The sequence below is a fragment of the Caenorhabditis remanei genome, chromosome IV (assembly GCF_010183535.1).
Source record: "Caenorhabditis remanei strain PX506 chromosome IV, whole genome shotgun sequence".
NCBI lineage: Eukaryota > Metazoa > Nematoda > Chromadorea > Rhabditida > Rhabditidae > Caenorhabditis > Caenorhabditis remanei.
Genome location: NC_071331.1, coordinates 7,277,751 through 7,302,521, shown reverse-complemented (window position 1 = coordinate 7,302,521; position 24,771 = coordinate 7,277,751). Strand labels below are relative to the sequence as shown.

The following is a 24,771-nucleotide window of genomic DNA, read 5'->3' as shown; positions in this document are numbered from 1 at the left end:
ATCACATAAACTAAAAATAATAATAAGAAGGCATTGGTGAAGATATGCTAGTTAGACCACATTAAACAAGGCAATATTATTTAAAATTAGCATAGTCGCATCTCCTAATAATTTCCGATTTCAGACACCCCATTAGACTTGGAGAACATTAACTTGAAAGTGAGTGCACAGAATCTATCATTTCGAACTATTGCCTTCTTCGTTTCAGAAAATGCGCCAAGAAGCATTGAATCAAGGAGAGAAAGTGCGGGAATCAGTTTTAGAAATGTCGAAACAAAATGAGACTCATAAATTCTACGAGACGTTGACACCCGAAGCATTCTGTCCGATTAAAGTGAAAGTTGGTGGAGATGGAGACAGTGGGAAGGTGACGTGTGATCCGAGGAAAGCGAAAAGAGATTGCACGTGGGTATTCAGTGTTTGGGATTTTTAATTATAAAACACAAAATGTTTGCCGAGCAATATCATGAGTTTCAATGGGGTTAAATTGATCTCCCTGTTTGTTGTAGGAAGATCGTTGTGTGAATGAATGTGTTGAATGTGTTGGATGTTGGTTTTGAAACAAATATTTAGAAACAGGAAATCTGATGTAATATGCCATCAGACATTTGGAAAGGCATCTTTAAGTTCTTGGATATTGAAATAAAAAAGGTGCAAGATGTAATTAGATACCGTCACATGAGAAACGTATCACTGTTTGATTGATTTGTGAAACAGTAAGCGTATTTCCCTCCCATGACACTTTTGGTAGTAGTCTGTGTTGTAACTTTCCCGATCTTTGGAAAAATTGGAGTTTGGAGATATTGAAATGTTTCAACAAATCTTCAAGTGAAGAAACAGTACGAATTATGCAGTAATTGTATTTCAAGATCGAATTACTGATAACATTTTATTGAATTTTCCTTTATTTCCTGAATCAGTAAATAGTTTATAGTGAAAACGTAATAATACGTTCATTCGGTCATCGTTGTATAGCACCAGCCATTTGACACATGGTATTCTGTATTTTGGTTTTTTGTCGAAAATTGCGTTAAGCAGTATCATAGACTTCAAAAAGGCATCTCTGATGGTGAGCGAGTTAAAGAAAATAGAAAAAAAAGACAAGTACATAGTCGCCAATAACCATTGGGAAGCACGTAGTCTGTGTTGTTATTTTCCCGTTCATTTACCTCAAATCTATCTGTTGGATAGTTGGACTAATGACTTTGCTGAAATGTTTCAATAAATCCTCAAATGAAGAAACATTAGAAATTAAATTGTTTGAATCGTAATGAGAAGTAAATATACATGATATTCAAGATCGAATTACTTTGGAATTTTCCTTTCTTTCCCGAATCAGTAAATAATTTATAGTGAAAACGGATTTATAGTTATAAATATTGATTATTAAACTTTATAATTTGAATCTGCATAAAGCAAAAGTCCTCGTCTAGAATCCGTCAAATCGGTCACCGTTATAGCCCACCATGAAAATGACGTCATTCGGCACATCTGAAACGAGTTGTACCGAAAAATATCAGAAAATTTGAATATTATTGAATTTTTTGATGTTCAAGCTATTTTCGTAATCAATTTTCATCGATTATCAGCGATTATCAATTATTATTTTCAAAATGCAACAAAAAACGGTTTTCTTGAAAATATTCTTCAGGAACTTTCTTTTCTTTTTCAAGAATCAATGAGAATTTCTATCAATTGTACCTTTTTATAACAAATTTTGAAAAACTAAAAAAATCTTCATGACCATCAGGAAACATTAACAATGTTCCAGAATGATGTCTCTCGGACTCAACGACCAAATCCAATTCGATGAGGAAATACAGTCGATGACTGAGAACCGGTGTAACATTATCGGGGCGGATATGGCAAGACAAAATGCGACAACCAGAGAGAAATATGAGAAAATCAGAGGACAATTGTTTGTTGGAAATGTTCCGGATACACTGAAATTATGTAAGTCGGAGAGATATGAGTTAGACAATGCCAGATAAGCCGCAATTGTAGACCGAATGATGATTGACTCCGGCTCGAAGGAAGTGGAAATTCTGAAAATAGACATTGAAAGTTCGGAGCACACCGCATTGGAGCCATTCCTGAAATCATATTTCGTTTGCCAGATTCTGATTGAAATCCATGGACATCCTGCAAGACAGTTGGAGATGCTAAGGAAGTTATCCAGGTGGGTGGTTATGGTAAAAACGATTGAATGAAATAGCCGTATTACTATCGAGTAAGCTATCAATTTTTTTAACTCAGTTCTGAAACTGAAAAACCACACAACATGAGAAACTGTATCAGTATTTGAATATCGTTATTTTAAATTACCGGTTTCACTTCCTAGGTATTGTCGAGCAGATTGAATTATAATATTTCACTGCTCTAAAATTTGAACAACTCGAAAATACTTTTCTTTGCCTGTCCACTTTTCTATTCTATCACAATCATGAATTTTTCACAGTTTCACTATATTCTGTTTTCGAAACTGAACATTTTCGAACGAACGGAAATTTTCAGATTGATTCAGGTGAAGTGCTCTGAGAAATAAAGCTAAAAAGTGAAATCACTTTTACGAACAGTTCGATATTACAGAACAATAATCTATTGAAACAAATGTTTCAAAAAGTACTAGGCGCTAAAGTAGGCGCTATTCTCGATTTGCAGTTGTTAGGAAATATCAATGAACCGCAAAGCTTACATCACATGATATCCTCTAGAAGTCCTATTTCAAAACTGAAAAGCAGAATGATAAATTCTACAGGTGAACCCTCATTTTTAAAATATAATTCACATAGTAACTTTCCTGTTTCTTCATCGAAATATTAACATTTAGACAATTCCTACTTGCTTTCGAAGTAAGGTCTTTCTTGAAATGTTTTGATTATTTTTTATTTCTATCGCAGTTTTCCCGACGCCTTTTGAAAAATCTCGAACAGAAAATGTTCAATTTCGGTAGATAAGTTTGGTGCACTCAAAGCAATTTCCTACAAAACATATCGTCGGTAAACTACTGTTCTAGATTCGCTTTTAATTTTTTTTAAGTTTCTGAAACAGAACAAACACTTTCCGGATATTTACATATGTTTGTAATGAGAGTCCTGATCATTTTTTGCAATGGAAGAACATATCAGAAATTAGTCCGAATTTCATATTTAGCATTCCTATTTCTAGTTCAGTCCCTCTAAACCTTCAAATTGATAGTAGCTCAACGTGTGGCAAAGCGTTAGAAACAACCCAGTTTCACATCTTTCTTATTTACTTTTGAACAAGGAACATGGCAATCGTTTCCCAAATGTCATCATATTGAAGACGACGGTTTTTTCTTCGATCACCTTTTATCATTTTGTAGAACATGTCTCAAATGTCGTTGGCAAAATGTGAATCTGTAACCTTGAAGCTTTGTGATGAAATAATTAAACTCACCTTTGGTTTCTTCAAACATGATTGTTCTGAAACAGTCAAATTTGTGAAAAAAGTGTCTCGATATCATGTTCACATCGAAAACAAATTAGAAATTACACCTCAATTATGTATAATCTACGTAGTTTAACTTTTCTCGGTTGTTAACCTTGTAACCATTCCCGTTTCAGCATTTCTATGTTGACATTAGAGCAATGAATTGTGCCGATGTCATTTTTCCCTCTTTAAAACAAACTCGTTTCATTTATCAAAAGAAAATCATAACCCAAATAAATACACAGTGAGTAAAGCAGTTTTGATAAAAAGACATAAGAAATGAATGCCATAAAATCGGGAGGGGAGAAAATAATAAACTGAGAAGGGGAAGGGTGACTAATTATCAATTATGAAAAAGACAAGAGCAGCGATGAGAGCGAGGAGATTGAAGAGGTGGAATCCGTTGGAGCTATCTTCGAAGTCATCGTCGTGATATCTGGAAATTGGAGAATGTTGATTGTTGACTGCGAGTCGGGGTCAGTCAGCTTGTTCTAGCCTTTTTTTCAAAATTTGTATTTTTAAGCCATGTTAGCTTAAATACATTGAAAAAATGAGCAAAGTTTCCACCAATAGGAGGCATTTTTCAGATTTCAAAAATACTGATTTTGAACAAAGTTACAAGCGTTTGAAGTTGGTGGCCTAGTTTGGGTTTCTAGGCCATCCACTTTAAACCTTCGTAACTTTGCTATAATTTTTCAAATCTGAAAACTGGGATATACTCTTATAGACCTGGTGGCCTAACACCCCAACAACTTGTTTCTACAGAAACGGGGGCATAAAGACCAACCAGAATGCTTGAATCTCAACGGGTTCCGGCGTTCCGAGAAATTTTCGGACTACGGTATCAGCAATAGACCTTTTAGACAGCTCTTATTGCGAACCGACCAAATCAAACATCAGTGGAATCAAATTTTTCTATTTTACACATTTCTAAAACAGAAAGTTCTAAACCGGGACCCTTGCCAACTCACTCCTCCTCATCCGGTCCTTTTTCCTTCTTGTTGTTCTTTTTCTTCGGTTTGACATCCTTATCATCATCGAAGACGTCCTCGTCTTCTTCATCGGAATGTTCACGACGAGATGTTGGGCGTCTGCTCTTCTTTTTCTGAAATACATATCATTGGGAATTTCTGACTATAGATATTCGAACTCACTGGATTCTCTTCTTGCTCCGCCTCTTCATCTTCCTCATTACGAGATCCACGGGTTCTCGATTTGTGTTTCCGACGTGGTCGCTCCTCATCATTCTCCGCCTCCTCTTCTTCACGGCGACGCTTCTGCTCCTGCCGACGTCGAGTACTGTACTTCTTTCCAGAATCCAACATATCATCCAAGTTCTCTTCCTCTCCTTCATCTTCCGATTCCTCCGACTTCCGATGCTTCTTTCCAAGAAGTGCTCCCAACTCCTCATCATCGTCACCTCCAGATATTCTTCTCATTCTTCCCAACAAATCCGACGTCCGTTTGCTTTCATCTACTGATAACACAGAATCCGATCGTTCAAAAGATCTAGCGGCGACTGGATAGGAGTAGAAGTATGTGGGGGTGAGTAGATGAAGTTGTTCTACACTTGGGACAATCATATTCTCAGAGTAGATTCCATCGGCGAAGTAGAAGACGTCTTGATTGGAGAAGTCGTTTGGGAGCTCACTCTTGAGGAATGTGCACACGAATTCGTCGTCGGACATGTCTCGGACATAGCGGGCCATATGCTGAAAAGGAAAAATCGAATCGTTATTCTAAGAAAAAATAAAGAAAAACGGCGCGGGGGTCGAACCTACTGGGCAGCGCCTTAGACCACTCGGCTACACGTCCATTTTTTGGGGGGGGGGGAATACAGGACGGTGACAAGGATAGCTCTGACCCTCCACTCACCTGCTCAACAATCTGAATCGGCTCTCCTTGCTTCGCGACACCTCTCATCCGTCTCTGTTGATGTGGAATGCAGATGACGTACTCCGTCGCGAGATCCGCTCGAACACTGACAGCCACTGCGATGTATCTATTGTAATCGACGACATCCCTCATTTTGACGTCCAAATTTCCTTGTGGATCGAAGTGAAACAGCACATTGCAATCGGTGTCCGGTTGACAGTTGGCTGGCGTTCCGAAGCACGAGTGTTCTTCGACGGAGCAGTCGATTGTCGTGTTGTTGCACGAGACGAGTGTGACGAGAAGCACGGCGAGAAGACTTTTAGGGATCATTACCTGGAATTGGGAGAATTGGTGAAAATCAGCTAAAAATCCAAGAAAAAAACTGAAAAAACCAATGAAAACAAGAAAAAATGAAGAAAAATGAAGTCTGGTTGTTGTTTATTCACTTTGTCTCAATGCTCATGATGACAATTCCGCCTTCCGCGCTGGTAGATCAAAAAGTTTTTTTTTGAAAAAAAAAGTGGGTCTAGAAATTTTTCCCGGAGAAGATTCTTTTATTCAATTCAAAAAATTGTTCGGTTATAGAACGTGCATGTATTATAGACAACTATGTGGTAGCATTTTTTCTACGTACTTTCGTTTTATTAACAATTTTTTTTTCAGTTTCAAATGCTCCATACAATATGTAGATCTCTTTTTCTGATTTATTCGTTGACTACTGATAAATTGTAATTATGAATTTCTCGCTGGGAAAAATGAACATAAGGGACCAAATTCGAGGGCTTAACCGATCGCTAATGATAACTCGGCAACCAAAATACGGGTTAGTGAAAACGGTATTTATTATGGATCAATCCAATAATGAAACGATTAAATTTTTGAGCAAAATTCTAAAGACTCGAAAAATGAATGAATCGAAGCATAAGTTGAAGGATGTTCCGACGTGAGACTTATAATTTATGAGTTCCAGTAATCTGAGAATTTCATGGAATTACGAATACTAAAAAAGATGTCATACACATTCAGGCAAAGAAACATTAGTAATTAAAAAAGAGAACTGTTTTCATGAGTATCTTGAAACCGTTCCTCAGTATTTAGAAAATAAAAACTTGCTGTTTTGAGAAAGTATGAAATAATGTGATTTTTGGTTCGATCCTCCTGAATTTTTTTATCTTTGATGAAGAAGTGTTCGAATGTTGTCATGAGTGAAGTCTCATTTACTGTTTCAGTGATTTGATAGAATTCGAAGAGCAGTAATGGGACTTGATTGGTCATCTTTAGCCATCGTTCTTTCCGAACATTTGATGGTTGGGAAGGAATTAAGAACACAATTAATTTCGAAGGCAATTGCAACATAAGAGATGGAAAGTTGACTGGGCAGTATTACCCGTTTCTTAAAATCAGAATACGAAGAACAAATAGATGATTTAGTTTATATTAATCATTTATCAAAAACTCGGCAACCTAAATATGGATAAGTGGAAACGGTATACTTTAATGAGCTGTTTCCTAAACAGATTAATACCAACCGTTATTGACGAAAAATGCTGAGAAAGTAAAAAACGTGTGTGTTGAAGAAAATGAGTTGATGCAAAGGCTGTAAAGGACTTTGACTTCTGGAGGTATAAAAATTGCATGAGCGTAATTAAAATGTCTCAAAAAAGGACGATTAACAATTAACAAGGAGAACTTCTTTCATGAACATCTTGAAACCGTCCTCAATATTTAGAAAATTAAAACTTGCTGTTTCGAGAAAGTATCAAATTTTGATTTTTGGTAAAAAAACTGATTAAAACTTGCTGTTTCGAGAAAGTATCAAATTTTGATTTTTGGTAGAAAAACTATTGAACCAAAGAAATATTTGTTTTATTCCTTACTATTAGCTCTAAATATCTTTCTCTTTGATGAAGAAGTGTTTGAATGTTGTCATGAGTAAAGTCTCATTTACTGTTTCAGTGACTCGATAGAATTCGAAGAGCAGCGTGATTGGTGTTCACTAACCCATGTCCCTTTCTAAATACTGCTGCAAATTACTTATAAAGCTTTCGCTGGGAAAAAAATTTAGAGCGCAGTTAATTGCGAGCATAATTGCAATAAAAGATATGGAAGGTGGACTAGACTTCTCAAAAACAGAAGACGAAAAACAAAGAGAGAATTCAGTCGACCTATGTTAATGGATAATAAAAAACTGGGAAACCAAAACATGGATTAGTGGAAACGGTATACTTTAATGAGCTGTTTCCTAAATAGAATAAAAACATCCTTTTTTAACGAAAAATTGTTCAGACGAAATTAAGTTGGAAAGAACGAATCAATGCGAGATCGATTTCGACTAAAGGAAATTCAAAAATTTTATGCGCGTACTAACTTTATAATGTGCTTTTATGCTAAGGATAAAACAACTTTTTTAGTGAATATCTTGAAATCGTTCTTAATATTTAGAAAATAAACATTTCTGTTTCGAGAAAGTATGGAATATTTTGATTTTTGGTAGATAAACTGATGGATCTAGGAGAATTTTTCCTATGTTCACAATCTTTTTATCTTTGCTGTAATTTTGTTTCAAAGTTGTCATAAGCAAAATTTCATTTGCTGTTTCAGTGATTTGATAGAATTCGAAGAGCAGTAATGGGCCTTAATTGGGAGTCTTGATTAGCCAATAGAATACTTCTCTTTATAATCGATGGAAATTACTTTTAACTATGAAATCTCTCGTTGGAATGAAATTTAGAGCATACATAGTTAATTACGTAGACAATTGAAATATTATAAATTCACAGTCCGCTGCCGGAGGGTGTTAAAGACGCATCGAACAAATTAGATGCGCCTTACCACCCTCCGGTAGCAGACCCTGAATTTATAATATGTATAAGAGATGGAAGTTGGACTGGGCGGTATTACTCGTTTCTTAAAAACATAATACGAAGAATAAAGAGAGGATTCAATTTATGTTAATGGATAGATTAGTGAATAATAAATCAACTGTTTCCTAAAGATAATAATAGAACCTTTTTTGGCGGAAATTTGTTGACACGGCGAATAAAATTATGAAATTAAAGAAAACGAATTGTTGCGAGGTTGTAGATTTTTCCACTTCCGGAGATTAAAAAATTTTACGAGCGTACTACAATGTACTCTTTGTGCTAACAACTATGTATAGTTGTGAGAAGATTAAAGAGCAAGGCTGTCAAAAAGGCCGTGGACCGATTCTGTATCTCAGTTCCCAGCCATGGAAAATTCTCGCTTCTTCAGGCGGCCTTGTAGAGGGCCAAAGGATTAGTCGATGTACAAAAATTTTGCCTTGCTAAAGAGAAAACAACTGCTTTCATGAATATCTTGAAACCGTTCTCAATATTTAGAAAATTAAAACTTGCTGTTTTGAAAGGGTGTCACACATTGAGGTTTTTTCTGACGAAACTGATTCCATTCTTATTGGATCAACTCATAATTTTTCTCTTTGATGAAGTATTGTTTCAAAGTTGTCAGCCATTTCCGGAGCCTTTTAATTTTTGCTCATTATCGACGATTATCGACGATTAATCGTCGATAATCGTCGACCGACTATCGAGAATCATAAGTAATCATGATCGTCGAAAGTCATCGATAACTTTGAGAGATAATCATGATTTTTTGATTATCGTTGAGTCGCGATTCATTTTCTGGTCATCGACTCAACTAAATTTCGATCGAATAGATTTGCTTTTCCCGATTATCGTCGACACTATCGATGATCATAGCAATCGACACGTTACTCTACTTAGCTCTCAACATTTTTCTCTTTGATGAAGTAGTGTTTCAAAGTTGTTATGAGCGAAGTCTCATTTGCTGTTTCAGTGGTTGGATGAAACTCAATTAGGAGTACTCGCTTGATCGCAGTTCTTTTTACAGTCCTTGATTACAGTTTTTAATCCATTTCCGTTTCTAAACATGGATGCAAATTATTTTTAACTAGCGCTCGAAATGTGACGAGTTGGGACGTCCCGCGCGTCTCGCATAGTCATAAAACAGAAGACGAAAAACAAATAGAGAGTTCAATTTATGTTAATGGTTAATAATTCGAAAATTTGCTGTTTTGAAAAAGTAGGAAATATTATGATTTTTGATGGAAAAACTGATCAGTTTGGTAGAAGAACTACTTTGTATGCTCTCAACGTTTTTTTTCTTCCATGAAAAAGTGCTTGAAAGTTGTTATGAGCAAAGTTTCGTTTGCTGTTTCAGAGATTTCATGAATTCGAAAGAGCAATTCGAAGAGCAATAACGGGCCTTGATTGGACTTTGTAAGCCATTGTTCTTTCTAAACATTGCTAAAAATAACTTTTAAATATGATATCTCTGGTCGGGAAGAAATTGAGAGCATAGTTAATTGCAAAGACAATCGCAATAAACGAGATGAACTGGTCTTTTTGAAGACATAAAACAAAAAATGAAGAGATCATTCCAGCATTTTAATAGATATTCAAAAACTTGGCAACCAAAATATAGATTCGTGAGAACGGTATATTTCTATCAACTGTTTTAGACAAGAAGTTGTTGGGACGGGAAAATAATTCGGAGTTAGAGAAGACGAATTCCTGTGAAGGTGTCGTGATTGACTTCTACTTCTGGAGATTTAAAATATCGTTGCCGTGGACGATTAACAATTTGAAAAGAAAATTGTTTTCATGAATATCTTGAAACCGTTCTCCTAATTTTGAGGTTGAATTCTTTCTGTTTCGATAAAGTATAAAATATTGAGATTTTTGGTAGAGGGACTGTTCTAACGACAACCACGTTTTTTAGTTAGTTTTTGATGATGCAAATGACTTATAATTATGAAAGTTCTCGCTTGGAAGAAATTTAGAGAATAGTTAATTGCTTTGATATAGTAATAGCATCGTTTTTGACGGAAAATCGTTAAAACTGAGTATACAAAATGAATTCATGGTTGTAGATCGATATCGACTTTGACTTCGGGAGATTTAAAACTTTTTGAGCGTACGAACTCTATAAAGTGCTTTTATGCTAATGACAGTTATTAATGAGAAAATAACTGTTTTAGTGAATATCTTGAAACTCTTCTCAATATTTACGAAATAAAAATCGTCGGAAATAAAACAGGCGATTCTCGCCAAAAAACGTTGTTTTAGCAGCCCAACTGAAATTGTATTTTATCACAGTAGCGCTTTTACTAGTTTTTCAAAAACAGAAAACGATGAACTACAGTGATCTGACAAGTTTACAGTTGCGAAGTAGTTTGGAAAATTATCGTCGATATTAACCTTGCGAGCATAATATTGATTAGTGGAAACGGTATTCCTATTCTTAATAGAATAAGAAAAACTTTTTGATGGAAAGTTGTTAATACTCCAAAAATGAAAAAATTAGAGAAAATGAAATGATGCAAACATTGAAAGTTGTTTCGATTCCCACACACAGGGATCCAAGAGTTTAATAGAATTACTAACACTAACGGATTTGGTTTAATTACGCGCACAGAGAAGAATTAACATTTAAAAAAGATAACTGTTTTCATGACAATTTTGAAACCGTTCTCAAAATTTGAATTTGAAAATTTGCCGTTTCGAGAAAATATGAAATATTGTGATTTTTGGCAGAAAAACTATTGGACAAAAGAAAATTATTATTCCTTAGCTCTCATAATTTTTCTCTTTGGTGAAGTAGTGTTTGAAAGTTTCATAAGTGAAGTCTAATCTGCTGTTTCAGTGATTTCATGAATTTCGAAAATATTGACTCGAGTTCAGTTCACGAACTGTACTCTGGGTCATTTCCTTTTCTTAACGTTGGTCCAAATTACAGCTCTGACTGGGAAGAAATTGAAAGCACAGTTAATTGCCTAGACATAGCGACAAAAGATATGGAACGGTGGACTGGTCTCCTCAAAGTAAATATGAATTAATGACAACGGTTTATTTTTGACAACTGTTTCCTAAATAGAATAACAGCATCCTTTTTGACGGATGATTGTTGATACTCTGAATAGCGTGTGTTGGAGACAATAAATTAATTCGAAGATTGTGTAGGACTTTGACTTCTGGAGGTTGAAAAATTGTATGAACTTTCTAAATGTATCTGTTATGCCGAGGACAATTAACATTTAAAAAAGATAACTGTTTTCATGACAATTTTGAAACCGTTCTCAAAATTTGAATTTGAAAATATGCCGTTTCGAGAAAGTATGAAATATTGTAATTTTTGGTAGAAAAACAATTTGGAAAAAAGAAACTTTTGTTTTATTCCTTAGCTCTCATAGTTTTTCTCTTTGGTGAAGTAGTGTTTGAAAGTTGTCATGAGTGAAGTCTAATCGAATGGGCTTGGAGGTGTTGGAGGCGGACGTAGACACTAGAAAGATTATAAATTCACAGTCTGCTGCCGGAGGGTGTTAAAGACGCATCGAACAAATTAGATGCGCCTTTAACACCCTCCGGCAGCAGACTGTGAATTTATAATAAAAGAGATGGAAGCTGGATTGGGCGGTATTACTCGTTTCTTAAAAACAGAAGACAAGGAACAAAGAGAGGATTTAATTTATGTTAATGGATGGATTAGTGAATAATAAATAAACTGTTTCCTAAAGATAATAATAGAGCCTTTTTTGACGGAAAGTTGTTAATACTCCAAAAATGAAAAAAATTAGAGAAAATGAATTGATGCAAACGTTGAAAGTTGTTTCGATTCGTACACTCAGGGATCCAAGAGTTTCATAGAATTACGCACAGAGAGGAATTAACATTAAAAAAAAAATACAACTGTTTTCATGACTATTTTGAAACCGTTCTCAAAATTTGAATTTGAAAATATGCCGTTTCGAGAAAGTATGAAATATTGTAATTTTTGGTAGAAAAACAATTTGGAAAAAAGAAACTTTTGTTTTATTCCTTAGCTCTCATAGTTTTTCTCTTTGGTGAAGTAGTGTTTGAAAGTTGTCATGAGTGAAGTCTAATCTGCTATTTCAGTGATTTCAGGAAATTCGAAGAGCAGTAATGGGCCTTAATTAAGAGCATTGATATTCCAATTGAATAATTCTCTTTATAATCGATGGAAATTACTTTAACTATGAAATCTCTCGTTGGAATGAAATTTAGAGAACACTTAATTACGTAGACAATTGAAATATTATAAATTCATGGTCTGTTGCCGGAGGGTGTTAAAGACGCACCGAACAAATTAGAAGCGCCTTCAACACCCTCCGATAGCAGACCGTGAATTTATAATATAAGAGATGGAAGCTGGATTGGGCGGTATTACTCGTTTCTTAAAAACATAAGACGAAGAACAAAGAGAGGATTTAATTTATGTTAATGGATGGATTAGTGAATAATAAATCAACTGTTTCCTAAAGATAATTTTTTGACGGAAAGTTGTTAATACTCCAAAAATGAAAAAATTTAGAGAAAATGAATTGATGCGAGGTTGTAGATCAGAGTTGCATGGAAGTGAAAATTTCTTATCCGGAAGTCGGAATGGAAAAAATGCCCGGAAGTCGGAAGTCGAAATTCCATGCAACTCTGTTGTAGATCTTTCGGCTCTGTTTTGGAATCGGGTGCCGGCCATCAAAAATCGGGTGCCCAAAAAAAATCGGGTGCCGGTCAAAAAAATCGGGTGCCCAAAAAATCGGGTGCCTAAAAATCGGGTGCCCAAAAAATCGGGTGCCCAGAAATCGGGTGCCCGACTTTTTTATCAAAGATTTTCTATTTTTTTGTTTTTTTTTTGGTTTTTTTGTATGTTTTTCATCGTTAATGTTTTTATATTGGAAATTATCATTGTAATTATTCATCAATGCGTTGATAAGATTGCATTCTCGAGAAAGACTTTGTTATGCCCAGAAGCCGACAGAAAGCTTCAAGGTAGATTTTTTCAGTAAACAATTCGGTATCACTGACGAGGAGAAGATGTGAGTATAAAAGAAATTACGAAAGCACTGGAACCATCTTCATATTCGGTTAGCACTGTTGCAATTGTTCAACATGATTGACGATGGAACCCAAACCAGAGGAGAGCTTTTCGAACTGATAAGAAATTTAGAATGGGAGACGAGCGTGAGTTTATTCCGGCTAGAAGATAAACCAATTTTTGGATTTAGAAACGTTCTGGAGTGCTGGATGAAGCTTTATCAAGAATTAGCCATTTGAGGGGTACTGTGGATGATTTCGGCAAAAAATGGTTCGACTATGAAGAACGAAGATACTTATTTCTGGAGAAGAATGTTGCTTTCAAAATGTCTATTACCATTCGCGAGAACTTCTACGAGGTAACATCTGCTTCTTTTCCCGTTCCAATTTTGTATTTTAGATTACAATTAATGACTATTACACCAAGGTGTTTGAGCATCATATTCCTTATCTGCTCGCAGAATATCTTGTTATCTCTGGTGACATCATGTCAATGACGTCGTCGTTTCCGAGCCGCCCACAGAAGAAGAAGAACAGTAAAAATCTATTTGATGTTGACTTGTTATTCTGATTTTTCTCAATAAACACGTATGTTAATATAACTTCATCTCAGAGAACAAAAACCAAAAAAAAAACGAAAAAATAGAAAATCTTTGATAAAAAAGTCGGGCACCCGATTTCTGGGCACCCGATTTTTTGGGCACCCGATTTTTAGGCACCCGATGTTTTGGGCACCCGATTTTTGGGCACCCGATTTTTTGGGCACCCGATTTTTTTGACCGGCACCCGATTTTTTTTGGGCACCCGATTTTTGATGGCCGGCACCCGATTCCAAAACAGAGCCGATCTTTCCACTTCCGGAGATTAAAAAATTTTATGAGCGTACTAACAATGTACTCTTGTGCTAACAATAATTATAGTTGTGAGAAGAATGACCAAAGAGAAAACAACTGTTTTAGTGAATATCTTGAAACCGTTCTCAATGTTTAGAAAATTACAATTTCTGTTTTGAAAGGGTGTCACATATTCAGGTTTTTTTCTAAAGAAACTGATTCGATTCTTGTTGGATCAACTCATTATTTTTCTCTTTGATGAAATAGTGTTTGAAAGTTGTCATGAGTGAAGTTTTGTTTGCTGTTTCAGTTTTTAATAAAATTTTGACTCGTTTTCAGCATACTTGTCAAGGGCCGGGCCGGGCCGGGCCGGGCTTTTTTTTCAAAACGTCAGGCCCGGCCCGGCCCGGGCCGAAGCTTTTCAGGCCCGGGCCGGCCCGTCAGGCCCGTCTTTTTGGAGGCAATTTTTTTTTTCAATTTTTTTTCAAATTTTTTTTTCAAATTTGATTAAGGTGTACTGAGATGAACTCAGACTTTTCTCATAGAATAATATGAGTGTCTTTTTGTCAATTTTTCCGCCTGAAAAATTGAAAATTGAAAAAAAAAATTGAATATTTTTCTCAAAAATTTCATATCCCTGACAAGACGGGCCTGACGGGCCGGCCCGGCCCGGCCCGGGCCGAAGATTTCCAGGCCCGGGCCGGGCTTTTTACGGGCCGGGCCGGGCCGGGCCGGCGGGCCGGCCCGTCATTTGACAAGTATGGTTTTCAGTTTATAATTCCGTTCGGATTCTTAGGTATTTTGATATTTGATGCAAATTATTCTACCTTTCTCTTAATTTTTAGAGCAAAAAATTTTAAAGAGCTATAAATTAACTCAAAACAAATCTCGTTTTTATTTATCTGTTTTCTGAAACAATACTCAAAAAATTTCCCGAAATTTCAGACTCGGCTTCCGAATGTTCAACTTCGAGCCCAACCCATCATGTAGTATCTGCTGTGAGTACTCCTTCATCAACGAGATATGTATGCCTCGCTATCAAGTGACTCCCTTGGCAATTATAATTCCATGAAAATTATCATAATACTTTTGTTTTCGATATAAAATAAATTTTACTTCTTATTTGTACGCTCACGTCAAGAATCCCCAGGAGTAAGTTTCAGACATGTGATAAGAAGGCGGTAGACAGCTTTCTTAGTTCTCACTATACGATTTTAAGTCTGGCACATTCGCTGTTCCGTGCTCTCTGAGATGTTCAGAACTGTCTGGGCAAAATTATTTGTATACTGTTTTCGAGAGTTGTTAATTCAAAACGAATGGCTTCCCAGCTTAATACATTTCTCTCTACCGTATAATTTATTTTTGATTCTTAAAAGTTTTCCTGAATTCTTTAACTTTCGGATTCTACTGCTCTCTATAATCTTTCGAATCCGTTGAAATTATTCGATTCTATCTCCAGAATCCTCCAGAATTCTCCAGATTCCCCAAAATGAAAGAAATCCTCCCGACCACCGAAAGAATCTCCAACATGACCATGTGGCTTGAAGTCACTCGCATCTTCGACTTCATCACATTCGTCTTGTCTACATTCATCAACGGTGTCCTTCTGAATCTCATCAAGACTGCGTCACCCAAACATTTCGGGAATTATGTCTACCTCATGATGTCATTTTCGGTCAACAGCTTGATCTTTGCCGTCATTCACGCGTTCCTTCAACCAGTGAGTCAGGGGATTTATAAGACAGTTTGGTCATGGATGTGTGAATAAGTACATGCTAAATAAGTGAATGTTTGAAAATAGATTGAAACGAATTTCATAACAACGAATTTCACAACAGAAATTTCATAACATATATTTCATGAACTTTACTTTTACGGTATATTTTCTGAAAACTTGATAAATTCGCATTTCTTACATTACACTTTCTGACTTTTCAATTTATTTAATACAATAACTGAAAAAAAACACGAAAACGCTCACACGACTGGATCGTTTTATTAAAGGATCATTGAAAATGACGCTACTTCCTCTGTGCACAAAACGGTATAAAAATGTAATTGTTATGTATAAACTAGTAAAAAATTGTTACGAAAGCAGGATTTAAAAAGAACTCCTAATCATGATAACGCGGTCGAGGTTCAAATTGCGTATCAGTTTCATTTCTTTAAACTACGGAAACTGTTTTCTTTTTCAATTTATCAATCTTTCGGGGATTCATTCAAAAACATAGTTCTACTAACTTTGCGGACACTAGCCTACTGTATTTCAAAGTTTGCTGAAACATTGTTTTGGTTTTTCCTTACCTCCCACTGAGTTTTCGTACTTCATCACTGACCAACTTTCTGTTTTCGAAATTATCTTTGTCACGAAAAAATTGTCTGTTTCAATTGAATGTTGTATTTTTCAAACTGTAATGATTGTTCAATCGGATCACGTTAATCAAATTTTTGAATCTCATACAATAATCTGTTTCAGAAGTTCCACCTCCTGTTTCTCGGTTTCTCAGTTCAGTTCTTCGTGCAATTCCCTAATCAGATCACAAACAGTCTAGACATTTAAATGCAGATAATAAAAACATTACTTCAGTACTAAAAAACGAACAGAACACAGAACTGGATTGAAAATAGACATAGCTGTACAAATTGAAATCATGAAACATTTAATTTTTGAAATTTTTTCCGAGTGCGTGCGCGTCGCGGTATGTATTGAAAATTACGACAAAAAACCGTGAAATTTGAATTTGGCACTCATCGAAACTTATTGGCACAGTGCCCACTGTAGTGCGATGGTGCGCGTTTCCACCCAAAAACTCTGTTTCAAAAAGTTCACTTCAACGCTCATGCGTTCTCATATGCAATGCATCTTCTCAAAATACGAAAATTACATCTACGTCATCATAGCATTTTAATTTTTCTCTAATTTCAGATAATCTCCACGGAGAAATACGTGCTGTTTGTGTTCACATCGACCAATTACTTGGAAGTACCACGTGGATTCATGAGAGTACTTCTATGTAGGCACCCCTCGTAAACAGACTCAATATACTTTAAGTGCTTTCAGCCGTCTACGGAACCAGCTACAGTCAAGCCTTGGTGCTCATCGCCGTTCAATTCATTTACAGATGTTTTTCAATAAGCCGTCGGAAGTTTTTGATCTACTTCAAGGGGAGATGGCTGTTCTTCTGGTACGCACTGGTTGGAGTATTCGGGATCAATTGGGGTCTTTGCATCTTTTTCATAGCTCAGGAGAACCCACAAGTCGATGAGATTTTGAGGTTAGGGAATCCTAAAATCCTTCTGAAAACGGAAAATTTTGAGTAGAACGTTTCAGACCTCTAATGGCATCAAGTTTTGGTCTAAACATGTCCGACGTCTTCTATGTCGCAGCTAGTTACGAAGTCGAAGATGAGTTCAAGAACAAGGTTTTGAACTGGCCAGTTATCTTCATGATCATCAATTTTGCCTCTATTATGGTACCCAGTAGAACCAAGACTTATCCCCCACACCTTCAATTTTCCAGGGTCTTTCCTTCGCCATCATCGTCCTCTGTTTCTGTTTCATCCACTTCAAAATGCAGCGTGTCACCCACTCGAAAGTCTACGAAGCAGTCCAACAGCAACTGTTCCGTGCCCTAATGTCCCAGATGATTATTCCATTGGTTTTGATCTACCTCCCTATTATAATCGTCATGATCCTCCCGATTTTCCATCTTAAGAATGATGCATGCATGAGTCTCACCTCTATCTTGATCTCTATTTATCCAGTTTTGGACCCCTTCGCTGTAATCATGATAATTTCAGTCTACCGGCAAGGGTTCTTGAATATGTTCACAAACCACCCGAAGACTAATCAGATTTCGAATTTGGAAATGAGCACTTGAGATATTCTGTTTCATTAAATTGGTGAATGATCGTTTTTCGCAAAGCTCACAATGAAAACAACGCCCAACCAAAAACGATGGTCCAACACTGAAATGTATTGTAAAATTTTAATTGCATAAAATGAAAATACGAAGCAGTATTAAAAAAATACTTTTAATTATTCTTCTGTTTTCATTCAAGGTGATAGTTGTCGGATTGACTTGGACTTTTATTCGATGGAACTATAATAGCTTCCTTGAATCCTGACAAGATCTGAGAAAGGTTCATGTGAATCAAAACATTTTATGATACTGTGTTTATGTTTCAGTTTTTACAGTTAAGATCATTTTTGCTTTGGCCATAATTCCAGGTAGAAAAATAAAATTTAAAAAAAGATGTAATTTATGTTCAAGGTCTTCAAAAGTATGATGGAAAAAATAATTGTTCACAGCACATTGTGTATAACGGTTTTTCCCGAGTTTTTTACTGTTTCACTCCCGTTTATGTTCGACTTATTAGCGGAAAAATAGGTTCGTTTTATGATTTTCCGAACAGCATTCATTCAATTGCTGTTTCAAACACTACTGATTATGCAGTTCGCGAATTGAAAAATTAGTAGTCCACGCTTTGTTTCTAAGTTTCAATGTGTTTTCTTCCTTAAAAAGAAAACAGGATCAGTCGAGAGCTAGGTCTTCAAAAATCGCGGTTTTTTTTTAGAATATCAACTGAAAACATGACTTTATAGACATTTGGCTTTTTGGTACTAATCTGACAACCAGGATTCGACCAACACTGGTAGCATGTTTTCTCTCGGCCAGTCGATATTTGGTCGAGAATAAGATCTGTTTTTCTGTTCCACTTAATGTATAATGCAATGCACATTAGAGGCTAACGTTTATGCCAATAGATCGTGATTACAACAAAATTTCCCGTTCCCCGCTCTCTATTTTTTACTTTGTATTTTATTGATAAAGTATTTAGAATCCTTAGGATGTTCTGGCCAGTTCACAGTTGATGCGAAATGAAGTTATTGCTATAATAAAATGAACTACCAATACTTTCGTTAATGATATCATCGAACCCACTTGGTTTATCGAAACTTCTCTGAAACAGTATTACTTGTTTCTATTATTTACCATTTCACTGTCTATACTTCACTGTCAACTTTGCTATCAGATTGTTCACAAACCAAACTACTGTATAAAAATTGTTTTATTTCAACAACTTAATGATGAGAGCTACAGAAAAAGTGAAAATAATTGTAATAGGATGATAATGCCAAACGGAAAATAACATTTTGAAACAGTAATATTACGTTCCACATTTTTGAACATTTTTAATAGGTATGCACTATCAGTTCTGACCAGACAAATATAATAGTTTTCTTCGCAATTCTATAATAGTTTTAATCGAAAAATCATGAAAAATTGGCAATATGAAACGTGCCACACATTATGAAGTTCAATATTTGTCTTTGATTTCAAAATTCGAACTGAACGTGAAACTGGGATCGTGGATTAAAGTTACCAGTCGGTTCACGTCGCCTAACGGCGACTAAACCTCCTTTTCTACACCATCCTTCTGGGTGTTACAGCGCCTACGGCACTTCTCAAACGGTTGAGACTATCGAAGTCTAAGAATCTCTGCTTTTCTGGAACGATTTCGATTCATTACTCTTTTTCTTTTTCTAAATCTGGGGGAGAGAACTTTTTTCACGTCCTCAAATGGGTTCGAACAAACTAACTACAGTCAACATTGGCTAACTTGCCAGATCTTGCCGGATCTTTCCTGAACGCGAAGAGCTTCTTGGCGTGTCAACTTCCGAATGATTTTAAGGGCTGGTAATAGGCCGTCGTTAGCCCGCTGGCGGTCGTTTAGCCGCGTCCGTTCGCCACTCGCACGCCTGCGCTCAGTCGTCGCTCGTCCGTAATTGGGACTTGTCGGTCTACGCTGTCCATTCCCCTTTGCTTTATCAGTGTTTCTGGCTCAGAAGACGTCACTTTGGGAGTTTGGAAGAAAAGTAAGACGGGTATCGCGAGAAAAGTTTGAAAATTTCTGATTTTTTTGTCCAACTTTGAAGGAATGTGGGCCCATTTGGATCAACAATAGATCCATCACCTGTGTCCTGAAAACTGCCCGTATCTAATTGTGTTACCGATCAATCTGGAAGGAAAGGAAACGTTTTTAATCCTCGATTTTTTCTTAATCTGTTGATAACAAAACATCTTTCACGTCGTTTCTTGTTAGAAACCGATTCGTTTATTTGTGACGTTGATTTCGTTGGAAACAAACGGCACGTTCGGATACATCACTTTTTCGAATCTATCAACAAAAAAAACCAAAAAATCTTTTCTCGCCCCGGGATCGAACTAAAAACTAACTGTAGTCAACGTTGCATAACTTGCCAGATCGGACGCGGCGACACGCCGTCCACAACCACGCGGCCGACAGAAAATGCATGCCGGAGAAAGGAAAGAAATGACGAAGTTGAGGCCGACAGTTTCACGCAACTTTTTCCGTTTTTCATTCCCCTATGCTTTATCAGTTTTTCTGGCTCAGAAAACGTAATTTTGAGAATTTTGGAGAAAGAAAAAGACGGGCATTGCGAGGGGAAAATTTCTGATTTTTTGGTCCAAGTTCGAAGAAAATCGGTTCAGTAGGGAGGGCGGTAGGATCGGCGAACCACAGACAAACATACAGAATCTGGTGTTTGTTAATAGTAAAGTTATGATGAAAACATTTATTTACCATGTTTTTGGTGTCGTATAACTAATTCCCGCTGGAGATTATTCGCATCAAAAATGAAATTGTAATAATATCAATCTTTAGCAAAACCATATTCTCGTAAAACATCTCGCTGAAACACACAAGTTTCTTATGTTAGGAAACCACCAAGAAGTAATTATATCGGTATACTAATCACACATTGATGGTCATCACCTTTATTCTGGTTGGTTGAAACGGAAGTCGTTTTTGGGTTATCAAGCAATATGAAAAACCGAAAGTTAGAAACAGTTTCGGGTAGTTCTGAAACTTTTTTTAGAACATTTTCAAAACGTTGATTTGGTCATAGTCTACCAGCACTCATCAATGAAAAAAGTGACGGTTTTTCGATAAGACACTGTTTCAACTAGACGTTTCATCCGAACAGTTGTTTGGTCGTGTATTCCTCCAGTTGTGTACGTCACCTTTGCCAAGAAATCTCTGATATCGAGAATCACTTTCTGACAAAATTATCCCATTTATTCTCCTTGAGTCAAAAACAAGAGAACATAGCAATTAGCTCATACGAGCTTCTAAACAACAACAGAAATTGTACTACCCAATCATCATGTCTTAATAATTGATACATTTAAATTTACTTCCTGGTGTCAAAAATATCAATAGTTCACACAAGTTCCAATAAATTGAAATGAGTTCCTTTCTGTTTCTGCAACATTTAAAGTATTCCGAAGCGCAACAAAAGTAGTTCTGCACGTGGAGTAATAAAACAGTACCGTATAAAAGTTCTCGAAAAAAGTGGAAACATTTGTAGGAACTGTTGAACAGAAAGCTTCGTTAATGTAGAGTGATCATAATGCTCCAAGTGTTGTCCGACAGGGTGTCTCCGGATTTCATGAGCAAAAATTAATATGTACGAGTTACAGTTTCAATGTTTCCGTGTAACTTATGGTATAGGTTCAATTTGTTAATGAGAAATTATGAAAAATATGAAAATTTATCAATGAGGGGATTAACAAATATGAAATGGTTGAAATAGAGTGCACGCATGCCTTCTCCTTAAAATTCTTAAAATTATTCTAAATTTTAAATTAACTAATTAGGTTCAGGAGTTGAAGGAACATGGGACAGACTGCACTCGCGGTCCTCCACGCATGCCTTCTCCATGAAATTCTCAAAGTATTAAAAGTTTTTAATTAACTATTTTGAATAATTTTAAGAATTTTAAGGCAGCGGTGAGGAAAGGGGAGACGACGCTTTGCCGCCCGTCTCTCCCCCTTTTTCCGCTGTCGATTCCTACATATTTGCTTTATCAGTGTTTCTGGTTCAGAAGGCGTCATTTTCAGAATACATACAGCCCTTTGCGATTGTTAATAGTAAAGATACATGAGAATGATATTATCAAGCCCATTAATTTTCAGAAGTGATCTTTGATCTTTACATGTTTACAAAACAGTAAAGTTGATAACAAATATCATTTTTGAAATGCTTCCATCAATTGATATTAAAATGAAACAACTTCAGTGTAACGCACATTTATTGATCTTATCCTGAGACATCTTCCATGTAATCAGAATTTACTGATTCAACAAGTTTGCTTTTCAAACTTCATTCAATCATGATTCGTTCTCATGTGTAACTACGAACCTCACGTTTTCCAAGAGATCTCTAATCTCGTGAATCACTTTCTGACTGAAACTACCACGTTTGTTATCCTCGTGTTAAAAACAAAAGAGCATTGCAATTATCTCATACGAACCTCCAGACAACAACAGAAAGTGTACTACCTAATCACCACGACTTGATAATTGGTACTTCTAAATTCAGAAATCTAGTTTCTATTCAACATACTTCCTAGTTGGTTTTCAATAGTAAATGAAATCAAAGTACAGTAGATGTTTCTAAAATTTTTCAAAGAATGCATGGAACAGAAAAAGTTTTGTTCTCGATAAATAGGTTCTTGTCTTGTTTTTTCCGAGTTTGAACCACTGGTTAAACCGGTATTTAACTGAAATAAGTGTAGCTTAGTCACAGTTTCATACAAATTCCTTTGGTGTCTTCGTTTAAATTCAATTGTTGAGAGCTTCCGGGGAATTGAAGTTGAGATTTTCTGTTGAGATTTTTTTTCTACGTTTAAATTGTTCCTACAGTTTTACCTCCACAACAGCCTTTGTTTGTGTCATATTTCACTAGTCATTTCTGAGCAAATTTCGTTATTCTGATTCGGCTAACAAAACTATTTTCATATCTTCACTTTTTTTCTTCTGAATTTTCGATTCATAGTTTTTTTTTCAGAAATATATCTTTGCTATAAGTATTGTCTTCCTAAGCAACATTATCATTTTTCGTTTGATCATGAGAACAAACGATAAGCAGTTTTCATTTGATAAGTTCCACTTTCAGAAAGCGATGATTCTTCTTGAGATCTTTTTAGGGAGTATGGATACATTAATGTAGATCAGTTCATCATTATATCTCAAGTCTTTCGTAAACAGGAAAAAAGATTAAAAGAAAACGTAAACTTACTAGTTGGTTACGTGCAAAAAACAATTTCAATTTCAGAACATCCCTATTCTCCACTAGTTGAAACATATAAACAAGTTATTTAGATATAATAGCTGTCCGGTTTCTCTCAAACTGATTTCTGGGCTCCTCACCGTCTAATTTCTCATTTCTGGAACACTGCTGTGACTTGTCTCTGACTAGACACTTTTAATTTCAGTTTGTTCACCGAAAATCGTGATTCCAATACTGAATAAATATATCTCAATCTTAACTGGCGCCTACAACAAACTTCGACTACAATTCGAGTATTTTTGTGAATATTTTTGTTGGATTGATATTTTGAAATTATAAACATTGGAATGAAATGTGATTAGATCTGATGAAATTCCCTGAATACATATGCAATTTGTAAAACAGTTTCAAAAATGTTGAGTGAGAAAACATTAGAATGCTATCCTACTATTTGCGTAGCTTCTTACTGAAAATCCTATTTGATAATTCTTTTTTTTGTAACAAACACACACCACGAAATCTGTTCCAAGTTCACAGAAAATTAATAGTAACATTTGTTGATATAATTGTCAAAATAATTTCAATGACACTTGAAGTATTGAATCTTATGAAAATGTAGGATTCAAAAACGTGTAGACCACAATTTGAAATACATCCTCGTGAACACATAGAGTCATGTTCTATCTTCTCAAACTTCCGTTTCGATAAGCCATTTTTCCCCTTGTAAGTTCTTCTTTCTAATTTCATTTCTGATTATGTTTCCTGTTTCAAAGCTTCTTCACAAAACTGAAATTTTAATTGTAATGTTGAAGTTTTCCTACCATTGCTATTGCTAGTTATCCCACAAAGTCATATATAATTCCTTTTTATTCTGAACGCATATTCCCCAGTCAACGGATCTCTGGATAATCTGAAGATCTCTTTATTCTATCTATGTAATTTATTATGAGGAACTCTGTAATTCCGTGGTCTAGACAGTCTTTTGCGTTAAGTTTGAGATTTCAGTCGATTATGAAAATTCTGTTTTAAAATTTCTGTAAATAAATCAATTTAGAACTGAAGTACTTAGCCAATGAAACTGGTAGATTTGAGCCCTTCAGAGCAAATTAGTACTCAAAGAGACACGATCTGTTAGAAATACTGAAACTCTACAAATGAAAATTTTCTATCATATCAACCACATCCACCATAGCCGTCTCGGTTTACACAATTGTGAAACAGCGGAGTATTTTTGAAATTTAGATAATTGTCTGGTAGTTTTAGTTCTGAATGATTGCATTTGAAAACTTTGACTGAAATCTACGTCTACATATATATGATGTTCCACTTCTGCTAACGATGCTACTTCAAAACTGTAGAAATAATCTTGATAACCTGAAACAGTGTCAAAAGTAATCGAATCATTTTTTCTTGTTTCGTTAATCTCCTTTTAGTTGCATTTGTTGCCTATGTTTTACAAATTAAAAATTGAAAATTCCTGATTCTGCAGTGCCATATATTTCAGATTGTTTTTGTTCTAGTCAATACAAAGTTTACAATTTAACCACATCAAATTCCTGCCTCGTGGAAGTATTGGGGATTTTAGGGTCGCTGAATCAAACTGGACTCCCCGATTTTTGATAA

At 35.7% G+C, this 24,771-nt stretch overlaps 4 protein-coding genes across 4 annotated transcripts; 3 read left to right on the top strand and 1 right to left on the bottom strand.

The window, feature by feature from the left end:
- Positions 1-211: 211 nt before the first annotated feature.
- GCK72_012696 (uncharacterized protein) lies at positions 212-2,210 on the top strand (the record flags this gene model as incomplete). Its single annotated transcript, XM_053729327.1, has 3 exons — positions 212-405; positions 1,772-1,953; positions 2,005-2,210. 3 exons carry the CDS (start codon positions 212-214, stop codon positions 2,208-2,210), a joined length of 582 nt encoding a protein of 193 aa, XP_053584099.1.
- Positions 2,211-3,789: 1,579 nt separating this feature from the next.
- GCK72_012695 (uncharacterized protein) lies at positions 3,790-5,658 on the bottom strand (the record flags this gene model as incomplete). The annotated part of the gene is made up of 4 exons (XM_053729326.1): positions 3,790-3,889; positions 4,425-4,558; positions 4,608-5,165; positions 5,329-5,658. The coding sequence occupies 4 exons, from the start codon at positions 5,656-5,658 to the stop codon at positions 3,790-3,792; spliced, it is 1,122 nt and encodes a 373-aa protein (XP_053584098.1).
- GCK72_012694 (uncharacterized protein) lies at positions 5,389-5,694 on the top strand (the record flags this gene model as incomplete). Its single annotated transcript, XM_053729325.1, has 1 exon — positions 5,389-5,694. One exon carries the CDS (start codon positions 5,389-5,391, stop codon positions 5,692-5,694), a length of 306 nt encoding a protein of 101 aa, XP_053584097.1.
- A 9,314-nt stretch (positions 5,695-15,008) lies between these two features.
- Positions 15,009-17,930, top strand: GCK72_012693 (uncharacterized protein; the record flags this gene model as incomplete). Its single annotated transcript, XM_053729324.1, has 6 exons — positions 15,009-15,092; positions 15,510-15,770; positions 16,977-17,064; positions 17,112-17,325; positions 17,382-17,523; positions 17,571-17,930. 6 exons carry the CDS (start codon positions 15,009-15,011, stop codon positions 17,928-17,930), a joined length of 1,149 nt encoding a protein of 382 aa, XP_053584096.1.
- Between the last annotated feature and the right edge of the window lie 6,841 nt (positions 17,931-24,771).